Source organism: Peromyscus maniculatus, chromosome 4 (genome assembly GCF_049852395.1).
Source record: "Peromyscus maniculatus bairdii isolate BWxNUB_F1_BW_parent chromosome 4, HU_Pman_BW_mat_3.1, whole genome shotgun sequence".
Lineage (NCBI taxonomy): Eukaryota > Metazoa > Chordata > Mammalia > Rodentia > Cricetidae > Peromyscus > Peromyscus maniculatus.
In genome coordinates this window covers 44271321-44286600 of record NC_134855.1, presented here as the reverse complement: position 1 = coordinate 44286600, position 15280 = coordinate 44271321, and the positions used below count along the sequence as shown (strand labels likewise).

General features: G+C 35.0%; 1 protein-coding gene across 5 annotated transcripts in view; it reads left to right on the top strand.

The window, feature by feature from the left end:
- Positions 1-15280, top strand: part of Scn9a (sodium voltage-gated channel alpha subunit 9) — a 146941-nt gene that overhangs the window by 46461 nt on the left and 85200 nt on the right. For all 5 annotated transcript variants that reach the window (XM_042275387.2, XM_042275384.2, XM_042275386.2 and 2 more), the window contains exon 2: positions 13336-13643. In XM_042275387.2, the coding sequence (XP_042131321.1) occupies positions 13386-13643 (258 nt within the window). In that variant the 5' untranslated portion in view covers positions 13336-13385. The remainder of the gene's footprint in view (positions 1-13335; positions 13644-15280) is intronic.

Sequence of the window (15280 nt, the reverse complement as noted above, 5' to 3'; positions counted from 1 at the left end):
TTGAGACAGGGTTGTATGTAGCCCAGGCTGGCCTCAAACTTGCTATATATCACAGGTGTCCTTGAGTTCATGATCTTCCTATCTTCACCATGAGTGATGGGACTGGAGGCATGTACCACCATGGGACACTCTGATTTTTGCACAGGTTCCATTTTGATTGATTTTTTTTCACAGTTCTTTTTTAAATCTCCTATCTTGGAAAAGATTTATTTGTCTACTTTTACTAGATCTTGAAGAGATTTTTACAACATATTTGATCATGTTCACCCCCACCTCCTCACAAATACCTTTTCTTTATCCATTCAACTTTATTTTTATAACCCATCAAGTACAGTAGCATCTTCTAGCATTAGTATGAAATCTAGACCATAGATAGAATGTTTCCAGATCAATACTAGCTTGATTTCTCCAGGTTTTATGTTTCAAAATTGATTTTTCTTGAGCAATAGAGTCTTAAGGTCAAGTTCCAGTTGGTAACCAATAGCATTGGCAATAGCCTGCAATGTTTGGGGGCCCATGGGGGTCTATAGCCAAGAACCCCACAAAGAGATAACCCATTTCAAGCACTTAGTTTTTTGTTTGTTATTCTGTGGTGCCTAGTAGGGACATTGTCTGTCCATGATAGGGTAACTCCACAGTAACTATTTTTATATATGTGTTTAGGAAGCTTATACAATAAAAGGTGTATATATAACTTTTTCTAAAGATCTTTAGTGTTAGTTTTTCCTCTCAACTGTTCACTTCTCTGTCCTGGCCTCCCATCTCACATCCTGTTTAACCCTTCCTGGTCTTGGACTTGCCCAACTTTTTTTCTGTTGGCCCAGTGCAGAGTGCTGGTTTCCAAACTTATTCACACAACTTGCTTCCAAAGTTCACATTTTCTTGTCTTTTATCCTGTGTTTTGTTCTCTCTCTCTCTCTCTCTCTCTCTCTCTCTCTCTCTCTCTCTCTCTCTCTCTCTCTCTCTCTCTCTCTCTCCCCTCTGCTCTTCTCCTCTCCTCTCCCTTTCTCTCTTCCCTCCTCATCTTTCTCTAGACATGGACAAGAGAAATGAGGAGTAATTATGATATAGCCTTGGAATTTCCTCTTCCAAACAAACTAGTTACTGCCTTTAACTTCAACCTCCTTTGATTTCTCAGAATGAGGACAGAATGAAGCCAGATTTTTGGCCAGAATATCACGTGTCCCTGGAGCCAAGGCAGGGTCATTTCCCTCCGAAACCTCCGGATCCAGGTCTCCACCACTCTTTGTGTTTCTCTCAACATTCCTGTCTTCCAAGCTTCCACAAGAACAGCCCGTTTCTCTCTGCTCTGTGCTCCATGGCTTTGCTCACACAAAGTACACACTATTCCACCTTCCTCCTGTAAGCCAGTTTCCAAAGGCCTAAGAAACACATTGCCACATTTATGACAGAAAACATCCCAACTTCTCAGTAACAATTTTCTGGATTGGTCCCTCTTCTCATTGGGATCAAATGCTGGACAAAGGGAAATTCAGGAAGGAAGAATTGATTTTGGCTCACAAAGCATGGTGTAGTGTGTCATGGTGGGAAAATCAGTGTCAGGAGCTTGAAATTGCTGGCCACGGTGCTTCCACAGTCAGGAAGGAGAGGATGAACACTGGAACTCAGCACATTTGTTCCTTTTTCGTCAGTCTGGCAATTGAGGTGGATCTTCCTACCTCAGATGACCTAAATGAGAAAATCCCCCACATATACACTCAGAGATTTCAAACTGTTCTGTATGTTGTCAATTTGACAATCTCTATAATCTATCACACATGTCCTATTCTTGGACTGGTCTTTTCTGATACTTTTCTCTTGAAAGATATATAGTAAAAGTTGTGGTAGGGTACCACACTAATAAAGGGCACACTATCACATCATATTAATGGTATATGTTATCAAGTTAGGTTATCTTCAGTGATATTCACTGAAGATATTCATTATTTAATGTAAGCCCCTTTAGAAAACACTTTTGAAGATTTCATGATGCTTGAAAATGTTTCAAAAGTGAAGTTCAGTCAAAAACTTACCCAGTAAAATTCATTACTGTTTCTAAAGAAGTGGTATTTTAGGAACAGTGTTTTATTTGGTAACAGTGAGCATCAATACAAAAGTTAAAATTTACTTATTTTTACATATCCACTAGTTTTTATAATTTAGATCTGAACTAATTTTATCCAGATTTTGAAAGTTTTTTTTTCTTTCTTTTTATTTATTCATGCATTTTGTTCACATTTGAAAGATTTTTAAATGTGCTTTGTTGCACTGGTTTAATATAAATGCAATTTAAATTACCACAGATAAGAAACTCACTGGGCATGGTGGGAATGGTTGTATAAAATAGCCTGAGATAACTACAGAGGCAAGAAATATTGAAAACTGTCGAACAAAACTTGCTATGGAAATTTCTGTGAAAGGTTTTAAAAGAATACCTCCATCTTAAAACATAGTTATAATATGTAAGACACATGCTGATAATAGTCACTAAAAAACAAAATGGAAATCACCAATTATATACACATAATGTGATTCTAGCCTATCTGAACACAATAGAGTTCTCACAAAACATTTGATAATTACAATTTGAATTTCCATCATCAGCTGCCTTCTATGTGGTCAAAATGATACAGGGGTCCAGTGAAACCTTTGCTAGCTGTGATAACAGGCAAACACAGCTCACATTTTCCCCATCTAGTCACTAGGGTAAGAATTAACATGGAGCTTCTCCTCCATAATTTCTGAGACAGTCACAATTAGGACTGTCAACGTTTGAGGGGATTCTCCCATGAGTGTTCTCTGTACAAAAAGACTACAGCATCCCAAAAACTAAAGAAATCTCTTAAAAGTAAAATTCTTACACCGTCAGCTGCCTCTGATTTTTGACTCTTTATAGGTTTTCAGAACAATATCCATTCCAGACGCCCAGAGTTCCTAAGACTCTCAGGAGACATCAGAGACCTGAGACATTTCTCTGCCTGGAGGAGGGGATTTTCTTATCCTCAGTTCAGAGACTCCATTAGTGACACTTAAATACTTCTCAGAAGGGGAATCAAGAGTTGGAATTCACTTCCCTTTGAGTTTAGAAATATTGATTGTGATTTTTAAAAGAGCCAAAAAATCATGATGACATTTCCTGAGCCACATACTTTGTTCTAATTAACAATACTTATAATAGCTTTGAATACAGTTCAAAGTAATGAGAATTTACCTAAATGCATAGAGCCACAGACTAAGGACCTGTGTGGTCAGTACTAGGGAAAATTTTTCAGTGTCTACAGTGGCATTTTATGAAGAAACTGGCAATGTTCTAAGTCCTTCTGGTTTTGTTGTTGGCAAAGAGAAGTTGTGTATTTTGAATGTGAAGTTGTCAAGGCTAGTGAGGGGTAAATTCGAGATTCAGATCTCATATTTTCCACTTCCAAACTTAATCTAAAGTAATAACATTAAACCGCATGTTTATTACGTTAGAGAGACATGAAATGTTTTGTGTTTAAAAGGCCGAGAAACCATGGTAAACTAAAGTCTTTTCAAAATAATGTGGTTAGTAGAATTTAGTGATGGAAGTGTAATTGACTCAGGTGATAAATTAAAACAGAGACTTGAGTTGAGTTCAGAGCAATAAAAGCTCCTTGCACACACTCCTTCTTCAGGTGACAAATGCTTTAGGTACGTGACACATCTTCTATCCCATATAAAACATTTGTTGACAGTGTGATTATTAACCTTATTTTTCTAATTAATAAATTGCCATTTAAAGTGGTAACATCATCTACATAGAGCCATAGCTCAGAACTAGAGGGCCAAAACTGTGACCGTCAAATCAATACTAGTCTTTGTCTGTGAGCTCTGACATGTTGTGAACTTCTAATTTAATGAATGTGGACGTCAGGGTAAACACAGACTGTTGTGAACTTTTTAACCATCTAATATTGTATAATATGTCTGTTCCAAAGATGAGCCTCATGATAGGTGATCCTACCTCAAGCAGTCACAGCCCTAAACACATATACATATGAGGAACACGTTGCATTTATAAGTGTGTGTTTGTGTGTGTGTGTGTGTGTTTGTGGTTTGCATGTGTGTGTGTCTTTATGTCTGTGTAAATAATTAAAGAATAAGAGGCCATGAATTTGAGAAGGCATCAGAAGGACATAAGAGAAGTTGAAGAAGAAAAGGAGTAAATGACGCAAATACAATACTTAAATATGAAATTCTCAACAATTAAATAAACAAGTGTTAAAAATAAAATAAGCTATAACTTAACTTCTGAGGCTGATAAAAATGAATGTTTCTTTTCATGTCTTTGCTTTGGTAGGAAATTTTGTCATCTACTGCTGAAAGTTGGCAATTCAGCTTTCTAAAATAAATACTAGAAAGGCTAAATGTACTTCCTGGTTAGTTAACCACAGCAATGGTTCTTCCTTGTCCTTGCTCATCGCTTAGCAACAGATTGTCTGAGGTTACATTAGAGCTGGCAGGCTTGAGGGATGATTGACTATGTAGAGTACCCTGAGGAGAGCATTGCATGTCTCAAATGAATACAGAGAGAGAAAGATTCAAAAGTGGGCTTCCTGATGGCGATGAAATCATGTCAGTGGTACCAATAAGGATTAAAATATTAAGAATTAAAATAAAAATTAACATGTTGAAAATCTTGCTTTACTTTTTTGCTGTCTTGCAGCTGGAAGTACGCTAGGAAATCATGGGTATTTTTCACTTGTTCACTCTTTTATCTTGTCATTCTCTCATCTCCTTTTTGGTCACCTATAGTCTTCCTTCTCATCTCTAAACATTCTATCTATCTATCTATCTATCTATCTATCTATCTATCTATCTATCTATCTATCTCCCTTCCTCTTTCGTTCATTCCCTTCAAACTTTTCCCCTCATTCCAACTCTACTTTGCTCAATGATAAAATGATAAAGAGTTCTAAATATTGTCTTAATGACAATTACTATTACCATCCATCTATACTGGTTATTTGTTATGTTTACCCATTCCAACTTTCAAATGGATAATTCAAGCTTCTATTTTGTGTGTTCTTCAAATAAAACAAAATTCAAAAACATATCTTTAAAGCAAATGTCTTCTATTTTGACTAATGAAACACCTCCACTAGTGTGTGCGTGCTCACATAAACATATATTTTATTTATTTATTTATTTATTTATTTATTTTTTTTTTTTTTGGTTTTTCGAGACAGGGTTTCTCTGTGTAGCTTTGCGCCTTTCCTGGAGCTCACTTGGTAGCCCAGGCTGGCCTCGAACTCACAGAGATCCGCCTGGCTCTGCCTCCCGAGTGCTGGGATTAAAGGCGTGCGCCACCACCGCCCGGCCGATATATTTTATTTTTAAAATGGTTCTTGGGCCAGAAAGATCTTGCTTAGTGGGCAAGGGTTCAATTCCCAGGACATACACAGTGGAGGGAGAGAACCGGCTCCTGCAAGTTTTCATCTAATCTTCACGATCCCCCCAACACACATTTATTTTAATTAGTTCTTAATGAAAAGTTCCCATTACCAAATTATAGTCCATAAAGGAAGGCATATTAGGTAGGCCCTTCCCATTTCAGAATCACCAAGTATGCTCAAGTATCTGCATGTATTTAAGTTACATAAGCAATTCCTGTATATGCTGTTGTCAAAAACCACAAAGGACGTGGGTTGACTATGATGTAAGTATGTTGTGGAAGCCATACTTAATTATTCCTTGGTGACTGTTTAACATACATTTGAAAAATTAAAATTCCAGTATTTAGGGAAATATTTAGGAGATAAGACTCATTAATTCTAGACTAAAAATTCTTGGTTATATGTAAGGTAGATTACCTGTGCACAGAAACCCATCATGGAGAATTAATAAGGGTTACCAGGGCATCTGAAATTGTGGAAAGACATACACCCCACTACCCAGCCACAGCCTATAGTTGCAAATTTTCGACAATTTATCCCCAAATAGATTTAAGTGTTCTCAATAGATAACTTTGGAAAGATATGAAGCAGTCATTACTTTGAGGGTCCAATGCAGATGATGGGTGTTTTCTACACTAGAATCTTATTGGCTTCTTGGGCTCAAGTTAGATTTTCAGAATCTCCCCACAATTTATAGCTGATTTTGTTTCTTCTAATTAGTATTGTAAAATTAAAATAACCTGTGGTAATGAACTCACAGTATTATCTCATGCTTCTAGTCATTCCCTTCCTTTTTTTTTTTTTTCGTTTTCTTCACATGTGTTAGGACTGTGCTGCTCTCTCATTTTCATTACCTTTAAATATCATTTTCTAATATTTTGACTTGAACAATAAAGTATTTATTTACTTAGGCAATCCTCCTTTTGCCATTTTCAAGTTCCCATCCATTTGAACTATATTTATCTTAATTTTACTTGTTGAATTCATACTTTTCAATAGAACATGCCTGAACCTCTTTCTACTTCCACCTTGTGTCTATTCCCACTGAGTATTGGTTGTTTTTTCTATTGCTGTAATGAAACACTGTGACCAAGGAAACTTACAGATGAAAAGGTTTACTTGAGCTTAGATTTCCAACGAGTAACAGTCCAGAGTTGTAGAGATACAGGGCAGAATGTAGCAAGCATGGGTCCTGGACTAGGATGCTAAGAGCTCCTATCTTGAATTGAAAGCAGGAATCAAAGCATGAACTAGAACTGACAAGTCTTTAAACGCACAAAGTCCATTCCTACATGGCACAGTTTATGCAGTTACAATGCCACATCTCCTAAACCTACCCAAACAATGTCACCAACTGGGAATCAAGTATTCTGATGCCCAAGATTGTGTAGGATGTTTATCATTCAAACCACCATAACCCGATATAAGATTGAGACATCACCTCTTCTGCTTATCCCCCAGCTTATGTTCACTATCACATTATTTTTCCAATGGCAATATGGTATGTTCATATACACCTATCTGTTTGTTCAGTCACTACACATTTGCTTTTCCTATAAGCATTAGTAATTAACAAGGTGGCAAAATGATAAGCTAATACTCTTGTTACATCGTAAAACTATTTTCCACGGTTATAATTAATAAGGTGGTTTGACAAAGAGAAGGAAATAAAGCATTTAAAATTTGTAACTTGAAGACTACATCAAGCTTCATTAGACCTTCTCCTCTTTAATTCCATTGACTGGTCAAACTCCATGCCACATTTTGATTTGCTCTCTGTTTGGACAACCATTTTATTATGTAGTTAACATTTTTTAACAAAGCAAATTTCCTTCCTTTTATTCACACTATTTGCTAACCAATCTAATCTGGACTGTTTCTTGTATTCTAGTTTTTTTTTTAAGGTAGCTTCCCTGGAGTTGTGAGTAGCAATCTAGTCATCTTTGTTTTACATCTAGTATCCTATGAGTGAGTACATATCATGTTTGTCTTTCTGAGTCTGGGTTACCTCACTCAGGATGATCTTTTCTAGATCCATCCATTTGCCTGCAAACCTCATGATGTCATTGTTTTTCCCTGCTGAGTAGTACTCCATTGTGTATATGTACCACATTTTATTTATCCATTCTTCAGTTGAAGGGTGTGTAGGTTGTTTCCAGGTTCTGGTTATTACAAATACCATTTAAATCCAAATAATTTTTCAGAGAAAATAGAAAATGAAATAAATTTGAGTCTCTTTATACCTCAAAAACTGTTATATTTGCTATCAGACTGGATGTGAGGCAGGTGGAAACAGAGATTCTCTCACTATGTTAGAGCAAAAAGGTGGTTGGGGAAATTTTAATGGCAATCTGATGGCCATTTATGTACAGTTGTGCTCTGATTTCTGGAAGCTTTTAAACTTTCCAGTAATGTGTACTTAAAAGGCAACTGCATTTCTAACTTCTATTTCTGACATTGTTTATTAACAGTCTATTGGAAATTTATTTTTATAACCATGCCTTTAGTTATAAAGAACTGTATCTTTAGTGTTCTTGTTGTCTATTGTTTTATGTAGTAGATTTTCTGTCTCCTCAAACTTCTCAAGGAACACCAATTTTATATTTTTTAATATCTATAATATATGCACTTTTTTCAACCAGATTTAAGTGTTTGGTACATTCACTTGGCTCTACAGCTTTCTGTTTGGTAGTAATGGAAAATCAATTTATCATTTGTTGTCTAATTTCCATTGGGAAAAGAGTGGATTTCTTTTGGAGAAGGTTGCTTCTCTCTATGTGTAGATGTAGGTTTGTTCCCCCAAATAACTCATTGTTCAGAAGGAAGGGATGGCTTCAAGCTCTGTTTATATTCCTGGTATCCTGATACCTAGGCTGCATTTTAGCATATATATGCAAGGAGCCGTAATCAAGAGTCTCCCTTTCTCTGGACTCCACCCTGCTTCTAGCTTCCATGGAAGTGAACACCCTCGTAACTCAGTGTAACTCATTCTGAAATTTGTTTTCCAGTTTAGTTTAGGAGTACATCACACTGCTTTACAGTTGAATAAAGAAGGGGTGATATCACAGGTTGTTGAGCAGACAGTTCTTGAGTTAACCAGCTTCTTTTCTTTTGTCCTTCCCACATGCCGACTCTCATCTCTCCTTTCCAATCATGTTCGTGCCTTCTGCTTCCATCTCCTTACCTCATCTGCGCTATGCTTTTCAGACCCATGGACTCTAGGGGTTTCCCCATCTCGTTCCCAGTAATTTCATGAAATTAACCTGTACACCATTCTTGTCACTCCATAGGCAATACAGATGCTAAGAGATGATACCCATATGAAAAAGGCCACTATTATTGATTAGAAGTTGGCATTGTATAAATAAAAATATTTATGAAGAAAAAACTGAAAGACGAATGAGTAGACATACATAAGTGATGCATAAATAAATAAATGAATGGTATAGAGATACTAGGTAAATGAATTCTAGTGTTATAAAAAAAAGTTCAGAGTTCAGAATGCCTCCATTATTATTTAAAATTTTGAAAGTTCCAGGTACCAACATAACATACTTAGTTTTTCTTTTTGGGAATTGCCTAAACAGCCCTTTACTGTAAGATTAAGGATAAGTGGGTTAAATAGTAATAAAATAAAAAAAACTATTAACTTTGTGTATATTATTGTAATTTCACTCTAAAGAATATATAATGATATTAATAATAAAAAGTGTGATAACCTTTTAGTTCAAAGTACCAGTTAAACTTGGTATCAACAAATATTAGTTTATTTGCTAAATAAAAATGAGATCAGAATACTTTGTTTAAAAGTATGTGTCATTTTTAATATGAATATGGCATTTTATGGTATAAAATATTTAAGACAAAAATATAATTTAATTAACAAGACTTGTCTATTAATATAGCACATAATTGGCTTAGTAAGATTGCTCAGAGGGTAAAGCTGCTTGCCATCAAGCCTGACAACCTGAGTTTGATCCTCGGGACCTACATGAGAGAGAAGGAGAAAACTTAGCCCTAAAGGTTGATGCTCACCTCACACCATGTGAGGTACAACATTATTTTAATATTTTATTAAAGAACACATACACACTTAAGTAAATGTAATAAATCTTGTAAAAGAATAATTACTAATTGCAGACCAGGGATTGCTTTTATTAAACACGTTACATACTGAAGGTACTTCTATACATTTACATTTCAGTTTAAAACATGTGTGAATGAAAATTGCAGTCCATTGGTTATCCATTATAAACTGTTTATAAGCTATTAATCTATGAAAGCACTCTTCAAAAGCTGTTCAGGTTTATTCTTATGTGTTCATTTTGTTACTTAATAAATTATGACTTTAATATATGTATTGATTACAATTTTATTTAGTACAAAACATTTCAATAAACATCTTCATAATTGTTAGGAGGAATTTGACATTATTGGCTTTGGATAAATTCCTAGAAGGGAAAGCATTTGGCAATAAACATAAGCCAATATATTTAAAACTTTTGCTAGATCTGCAAAATATCTATACAAACAGTGGTGTACCATATTTATTCATATTATTTAGACATGTCATCTCAAATATTATTATTTTATTAATGCTTTTCATACATTAATAAATTATATTTGACTTCCCTTTAGTTTTTTTCTTCAACTACTTGTGATGTTTGACATAGATAACTTTAAATGTTAGCTAACTATTTGTATATGTGTAGTCATGTCGTTCTTTGTTGAGTTTTGCATGTTGACATACTATTACATTAACCTTATTAAGGAAACATTTTCATCTGTCATTTTTATTATATTTTCTTTATTTTTCTAAATGTCTTCCATTTTTGATATTATGTGGTTCTTTCATTCTTTTTCTCTGTCAATTATGCCTTTCATTTAACATTTTAAAGAGTTTTGGGGGACTTTAGTTATGGCTTAGTAATTAAGAGCACTAGGTACTCTTACAGAGGACCTGGGTTCCCTTCCCAGCACCCACATGGTGAGTCAACCATCTGTAACTCCAGTTCCAGGAGATCTGAGGTCACTGAATGCACACGGTGACTTTAAGAACAATGGGAAAGTTTAAATATCACAGGTCATGACATGTGTCTATTTACACGGAATTTTGACAAATAATTCTTGAGAGGGGAACAACAGACAGCTCTGCCACCTATTTAGAATGCATATAATCATTAGTCATTCAATCATGTTCACCAAGAGCCCACTGAAACTGAGGAGGCTGGGGACCTCTGTCTCTATGTGTTCCACAAATGCTGTGGAATGTCTCAGGCATTAGTGGCAAATGTACTCATGAGCTTACTTATCAAATTAAATTAATATAAATTCAATAAAGCTACCAACATTTGGAATTACATCAGTAGGTCTGTGATGACAGTTCTACACACTGTATCAAAGAAACAGAGTCAACTCAGAGCTAGTACAGTTAATTAATTATCAAGATTTTCTTCACAAACAGTAATAATATTAGCTGCCTGTGGCCATTCTTCTTTACTCATGATTATGCAGTTTCATAATTCTGAGTGTATAAGTACAGATGTGTTATTTCCAGATATAACATTGCATGACTTTCAGTATATTCTATCTTGTGAAATTTGTCTCTGCTTCCACATTGCCTTTCAGTTTTCCACTGTAGCAAGTAAATAGAGAAAGGGAAAAGACACAACCATTTATGTCAAAAATGTAGAACTTTGTGCCACACCCAGAACTTCTATTAACCTGTGATTATCTCCTGACTTGTGCTTACACCTCTCTGTGTGTTTCTTTGTGAGAGTAGAAAAGACGCTGGAAGCTACTTATCCTAGTCATATTTGCCTTTGTTACTGTGAAGCCAAGTCTATCTTTGGAGTGGATAGTGTGCCTTTTCCACACACAAGTTTGTTGAAAACAAAGCTCTATTTTCTCTTAATTCTCACAGGTATAAATATATGATATAATGAAATGTGCAGATTTAGTATTTGGTGAGCTACTTCTTGTAAGTAAAGAATTAGCAGACTAGAAAGGAAATGTGAAGTGTACCATGACATGTCCCCTACCTCATTAACCATAAAAAGCATTCCTCACAAAAGCTGAGCTTGTTCCAGAAACCTTAAAACAAACTACATTCAAAAATACTTCTATTGTTTCTAAACTTCTTTGAAGAAACCTACAATTCCTATGTGTCCTTAATTAGTCATCCAACAGAATAAGGGAAGCTGGAAGCAGCTGTAGTAACAGATGAGCCACACCTCACCTCCACATCTCTCTGCATATTGAAGATTTCATTTTTACTTCTGTCACCGTAGGGCATTGGTATTCATCCAGCTCACTTGCAATGTGCCCAGCTGCCTGAGAAGGAAAGTAATCCACTTTGTCCTAATCGAAGCTTATTAGTTATTCCAAGGGAATTGGACAAATCCAGGGAAAAAAATAGTTTCAACAATCTCTTTCTGCATTTATATACCTATTATGGTCATTGCTACAATTCACATGCAGTTTACAATGGACTTTGGGGGGAAAAAAAGCAGAATATAGCAACTCTTCTTAATTTACCCTCTAAGTGATGAAGTCCCTTAAGACACAATCTGCCAAGTTAGTTGTTGTTATTGTTTTAGTTTATTTTCACTTTTTCAGGCAAGATTTGCAGTGTAGCCCAGGCTGGTCTTGAACTTAAGATTTTCTGCCTTTGACTCTGGAGTTCTGGCTTTATAGTGACAGGCCTCCATGCTGAGCGCAGTGAGAAGCTTTCTGATTCCTGGTATGAATAACAAAATCCAAGGTTTATGTTACTATTGAAGCCTTGAGAAAAGCGCACTTCATGATTAAAGTAAACATTTCCAAACATTTCCTGTACATTTCACTTTTCACCTTAAAATACAGAGATGTTATCTGGAAACAGTCACATTCAATAATTCAACATCAACACCAGTGCCAGAGAAAAGGCCTATTTTCTTTTTAAATAACTTTGACTATACCTGGCAATAGTGTTATTTCATTTGACCAGCATTAGACAACTTCACTGATTGCTTTAATATATTATATAGTATATATATATATATATATATATATATATATATATATATATATATATATATATATATTACAGATGAAAAATAAAGCGGGTTTAAAACATTTTCCCCTGGAAATTATAATTTTTATTTCACTATAGAGTTGTGATTGTTAGATTCAAATATTTTAACAAAGAAGCAATATGTATTTCTTGCCCAGCAGGGTTACTTCATAGTTTGAATTTATATACACATTACCTCTTATACTTGAATCTATTGTTTTGTTATTTATTTGTTTGGATTTGAAATTCAGAGCCAAAGCCTTTGTGCATAAAAGGAAAGTATTCTACTAATCCATTATATTTCTTTTTGCTGTAACTGCTATCTGACAAGAAGCAAGCTTCAAGGAAAAGAGAGTCTAATTTGACTCACTTTTAAGGGTACAGTCCACCATGGCAGACAAGTCATGGAAGCATGGCCTTGAAGCAGCTGGTCACATTCTGTCCATAATTAGGAAGCACAGTGTAGTGAATGCTTGGGTTCAGTTAGCTTTCTTCTTTTGATGAAGTTCAAGATCCCAGACAAAGAAATCGTGCTGCCTACATACAAGGAAGTTTTTCCTATTTCAGTTAATCTGATCTAGATACTCCTTCACAGTCATATCCATAGATTAACCCCAACTTATACACACACACACACACACACACACACACACACACACACACACACACACAGACCCCACATGTAATCCCACATAGTTCTGTCCAGGGTCCTGTCTCCAAGGCAGCTGTAGATCCCATCAGGTTGGCTTTCAGTAACAATCACATTCACCAAACACACCTCTAGGCTGGAGTTTTTTGACATTAATTTTTAAATTGTCTTCCCGAGAAGCCATGCAGTTATGTTTTCACTTCTTTATTTTTACCCAGGCCTCTTAGGTAAGGAGCTAAAGGGGAAGTAGAATATACAGGATGAAAAGATGGCGATGCTGCCTCCCCCAGGACCACAGAGCTTTGTCTACTTTACAAAGCAGTCTCTTGCCCTCATTGAACAACGCATTTCTGAAGAAAAAGCCAAGGAACACAAAGATGAAAAGAAAGAAGATGATGAAGAAGGACCCAAGCCCAGCAGTGACTTGGAAGCTGGTAAACAGCTGCCCTTCATCTATGGAGACATTCCCCCTGGGATGGTGTCGGAGCCCCTGGAGGACCTGGACCCGTACTATGCAGACAAGAAAGTAAGTTATTGAGACTTCAATGGTAGGGTTCTCTTGACTTCATTCCATACAAAGATACATGAAACTTAATGACTTCATTCATCTTATACTAAATACAAATTAAGATGTTGAGACTATGTACTTTTTTCTAGTATTTCATTAAAACTGGAAGTAGCATTAGCATGCTTATTTGATTTGATTTGAATATTTTTTAACATAATCAATAGGAAGTCTTCCTTTTTAGGTATGACACGGTGAACACATCACTTGTAATTTTATAGTTATGGCTATAATTTCTTTACACTTATTTGATATGTAGAGTGCAAGGATGAATTCTCAACTTTGTGGGAGTCAATTCTCTACTTCCACTATGTGAGGCCTAGGGATCAACTAAAGTCATCATCAGGTTTAGTAGAAAATGCCTCTACCCACTGAGCCATCTTGCCAGCTATTCATGGTAATATTTAATTCCTGTGTGTGTATTTTTAAATTCCACTAATTTTGTTTTACCACAAATGAATAATGATAGCATAAATTATTATCTTTTAATAGGCTGTTTGTTTTCTAATGAGAGGCAGAAAGGGATTGGATCCAGGCAAAAGGGGAAGTGGGGAGGAACTGGGAGGAGTAGAAGGAAGAATGACGGTAATCAGCAGACTGATGTTAGGGAAAATCAGTCTTCAATAATAGGAAAAAAATTAGAACACCAAAGTCATTTTTTTTTATTTCAAAAGCAATGTAACTTGATCTTGCTAAGACTGTAAAAGCATAGTGGTTTTTATGTTAGTTTTGACTCTGTTCTTTGCCTTTTTTGACACAATTCCTCACTATGCATTTGTAGAAGGCACAGATTGTTGAGACAATACTTACCTCAAAAAGAAAAAATAGATTTCCCATACAAAAGTACAGATTTAGAAGCTTATCTCCCCAATTTGGTGAAAAGGATCTATTGTTGGAAGCCTGTTTATAAACAGATATAAATCTCAGTAAACAAGACAACAAAAGAAAAATATCACTGCCTTCTAGATAACACAAGAATTTTGCCTTCTAAGTGCAGAAAATCATAATATGATTTAAACTTAGTCTTGGATTGTTTTATTATTTTGTAGTTATCATTTGTCAATTTGTTTAACTAAATGCAAAATTTATGGGAGATGTCACTTACCTTGCATTGGCTGAAACAAAACATGTTTGTTTGTTTTTTATACTTTTTTTTATTTTTTATTTTATATTTTATTTTATTATTATTTTATTTTTTATAATATATTTATATTATATATTATAATTATTATAATATATTATATTATATATAATATTATAAAATTATTATAATTTTATAATTATTATTTTATATTTTTTTATTGATTCTTTGTAGATTTTATAAATTGCATTCTGATCATACTTATCTCCCTATCTACTCCCCAAATCAAAAACAAATTTGAAAGAAAAACCAAAAACCAAGGGAAAAAAACAAAAACAAAAAAAAAGAAGAACCTTGTTGTAGAAGCTGTAGTGTGGCCCACTGAGTCACACAGTGTACCATTTAGTCCACTCATCTTTACTTGCAAGTGTTCATTGCCATGAGTCACTGGTCTGTCTCGAGGGAAACAAAACATTTTAAAAATTTTTTTATTTTAAATTTTTAAATGAAATTTTAA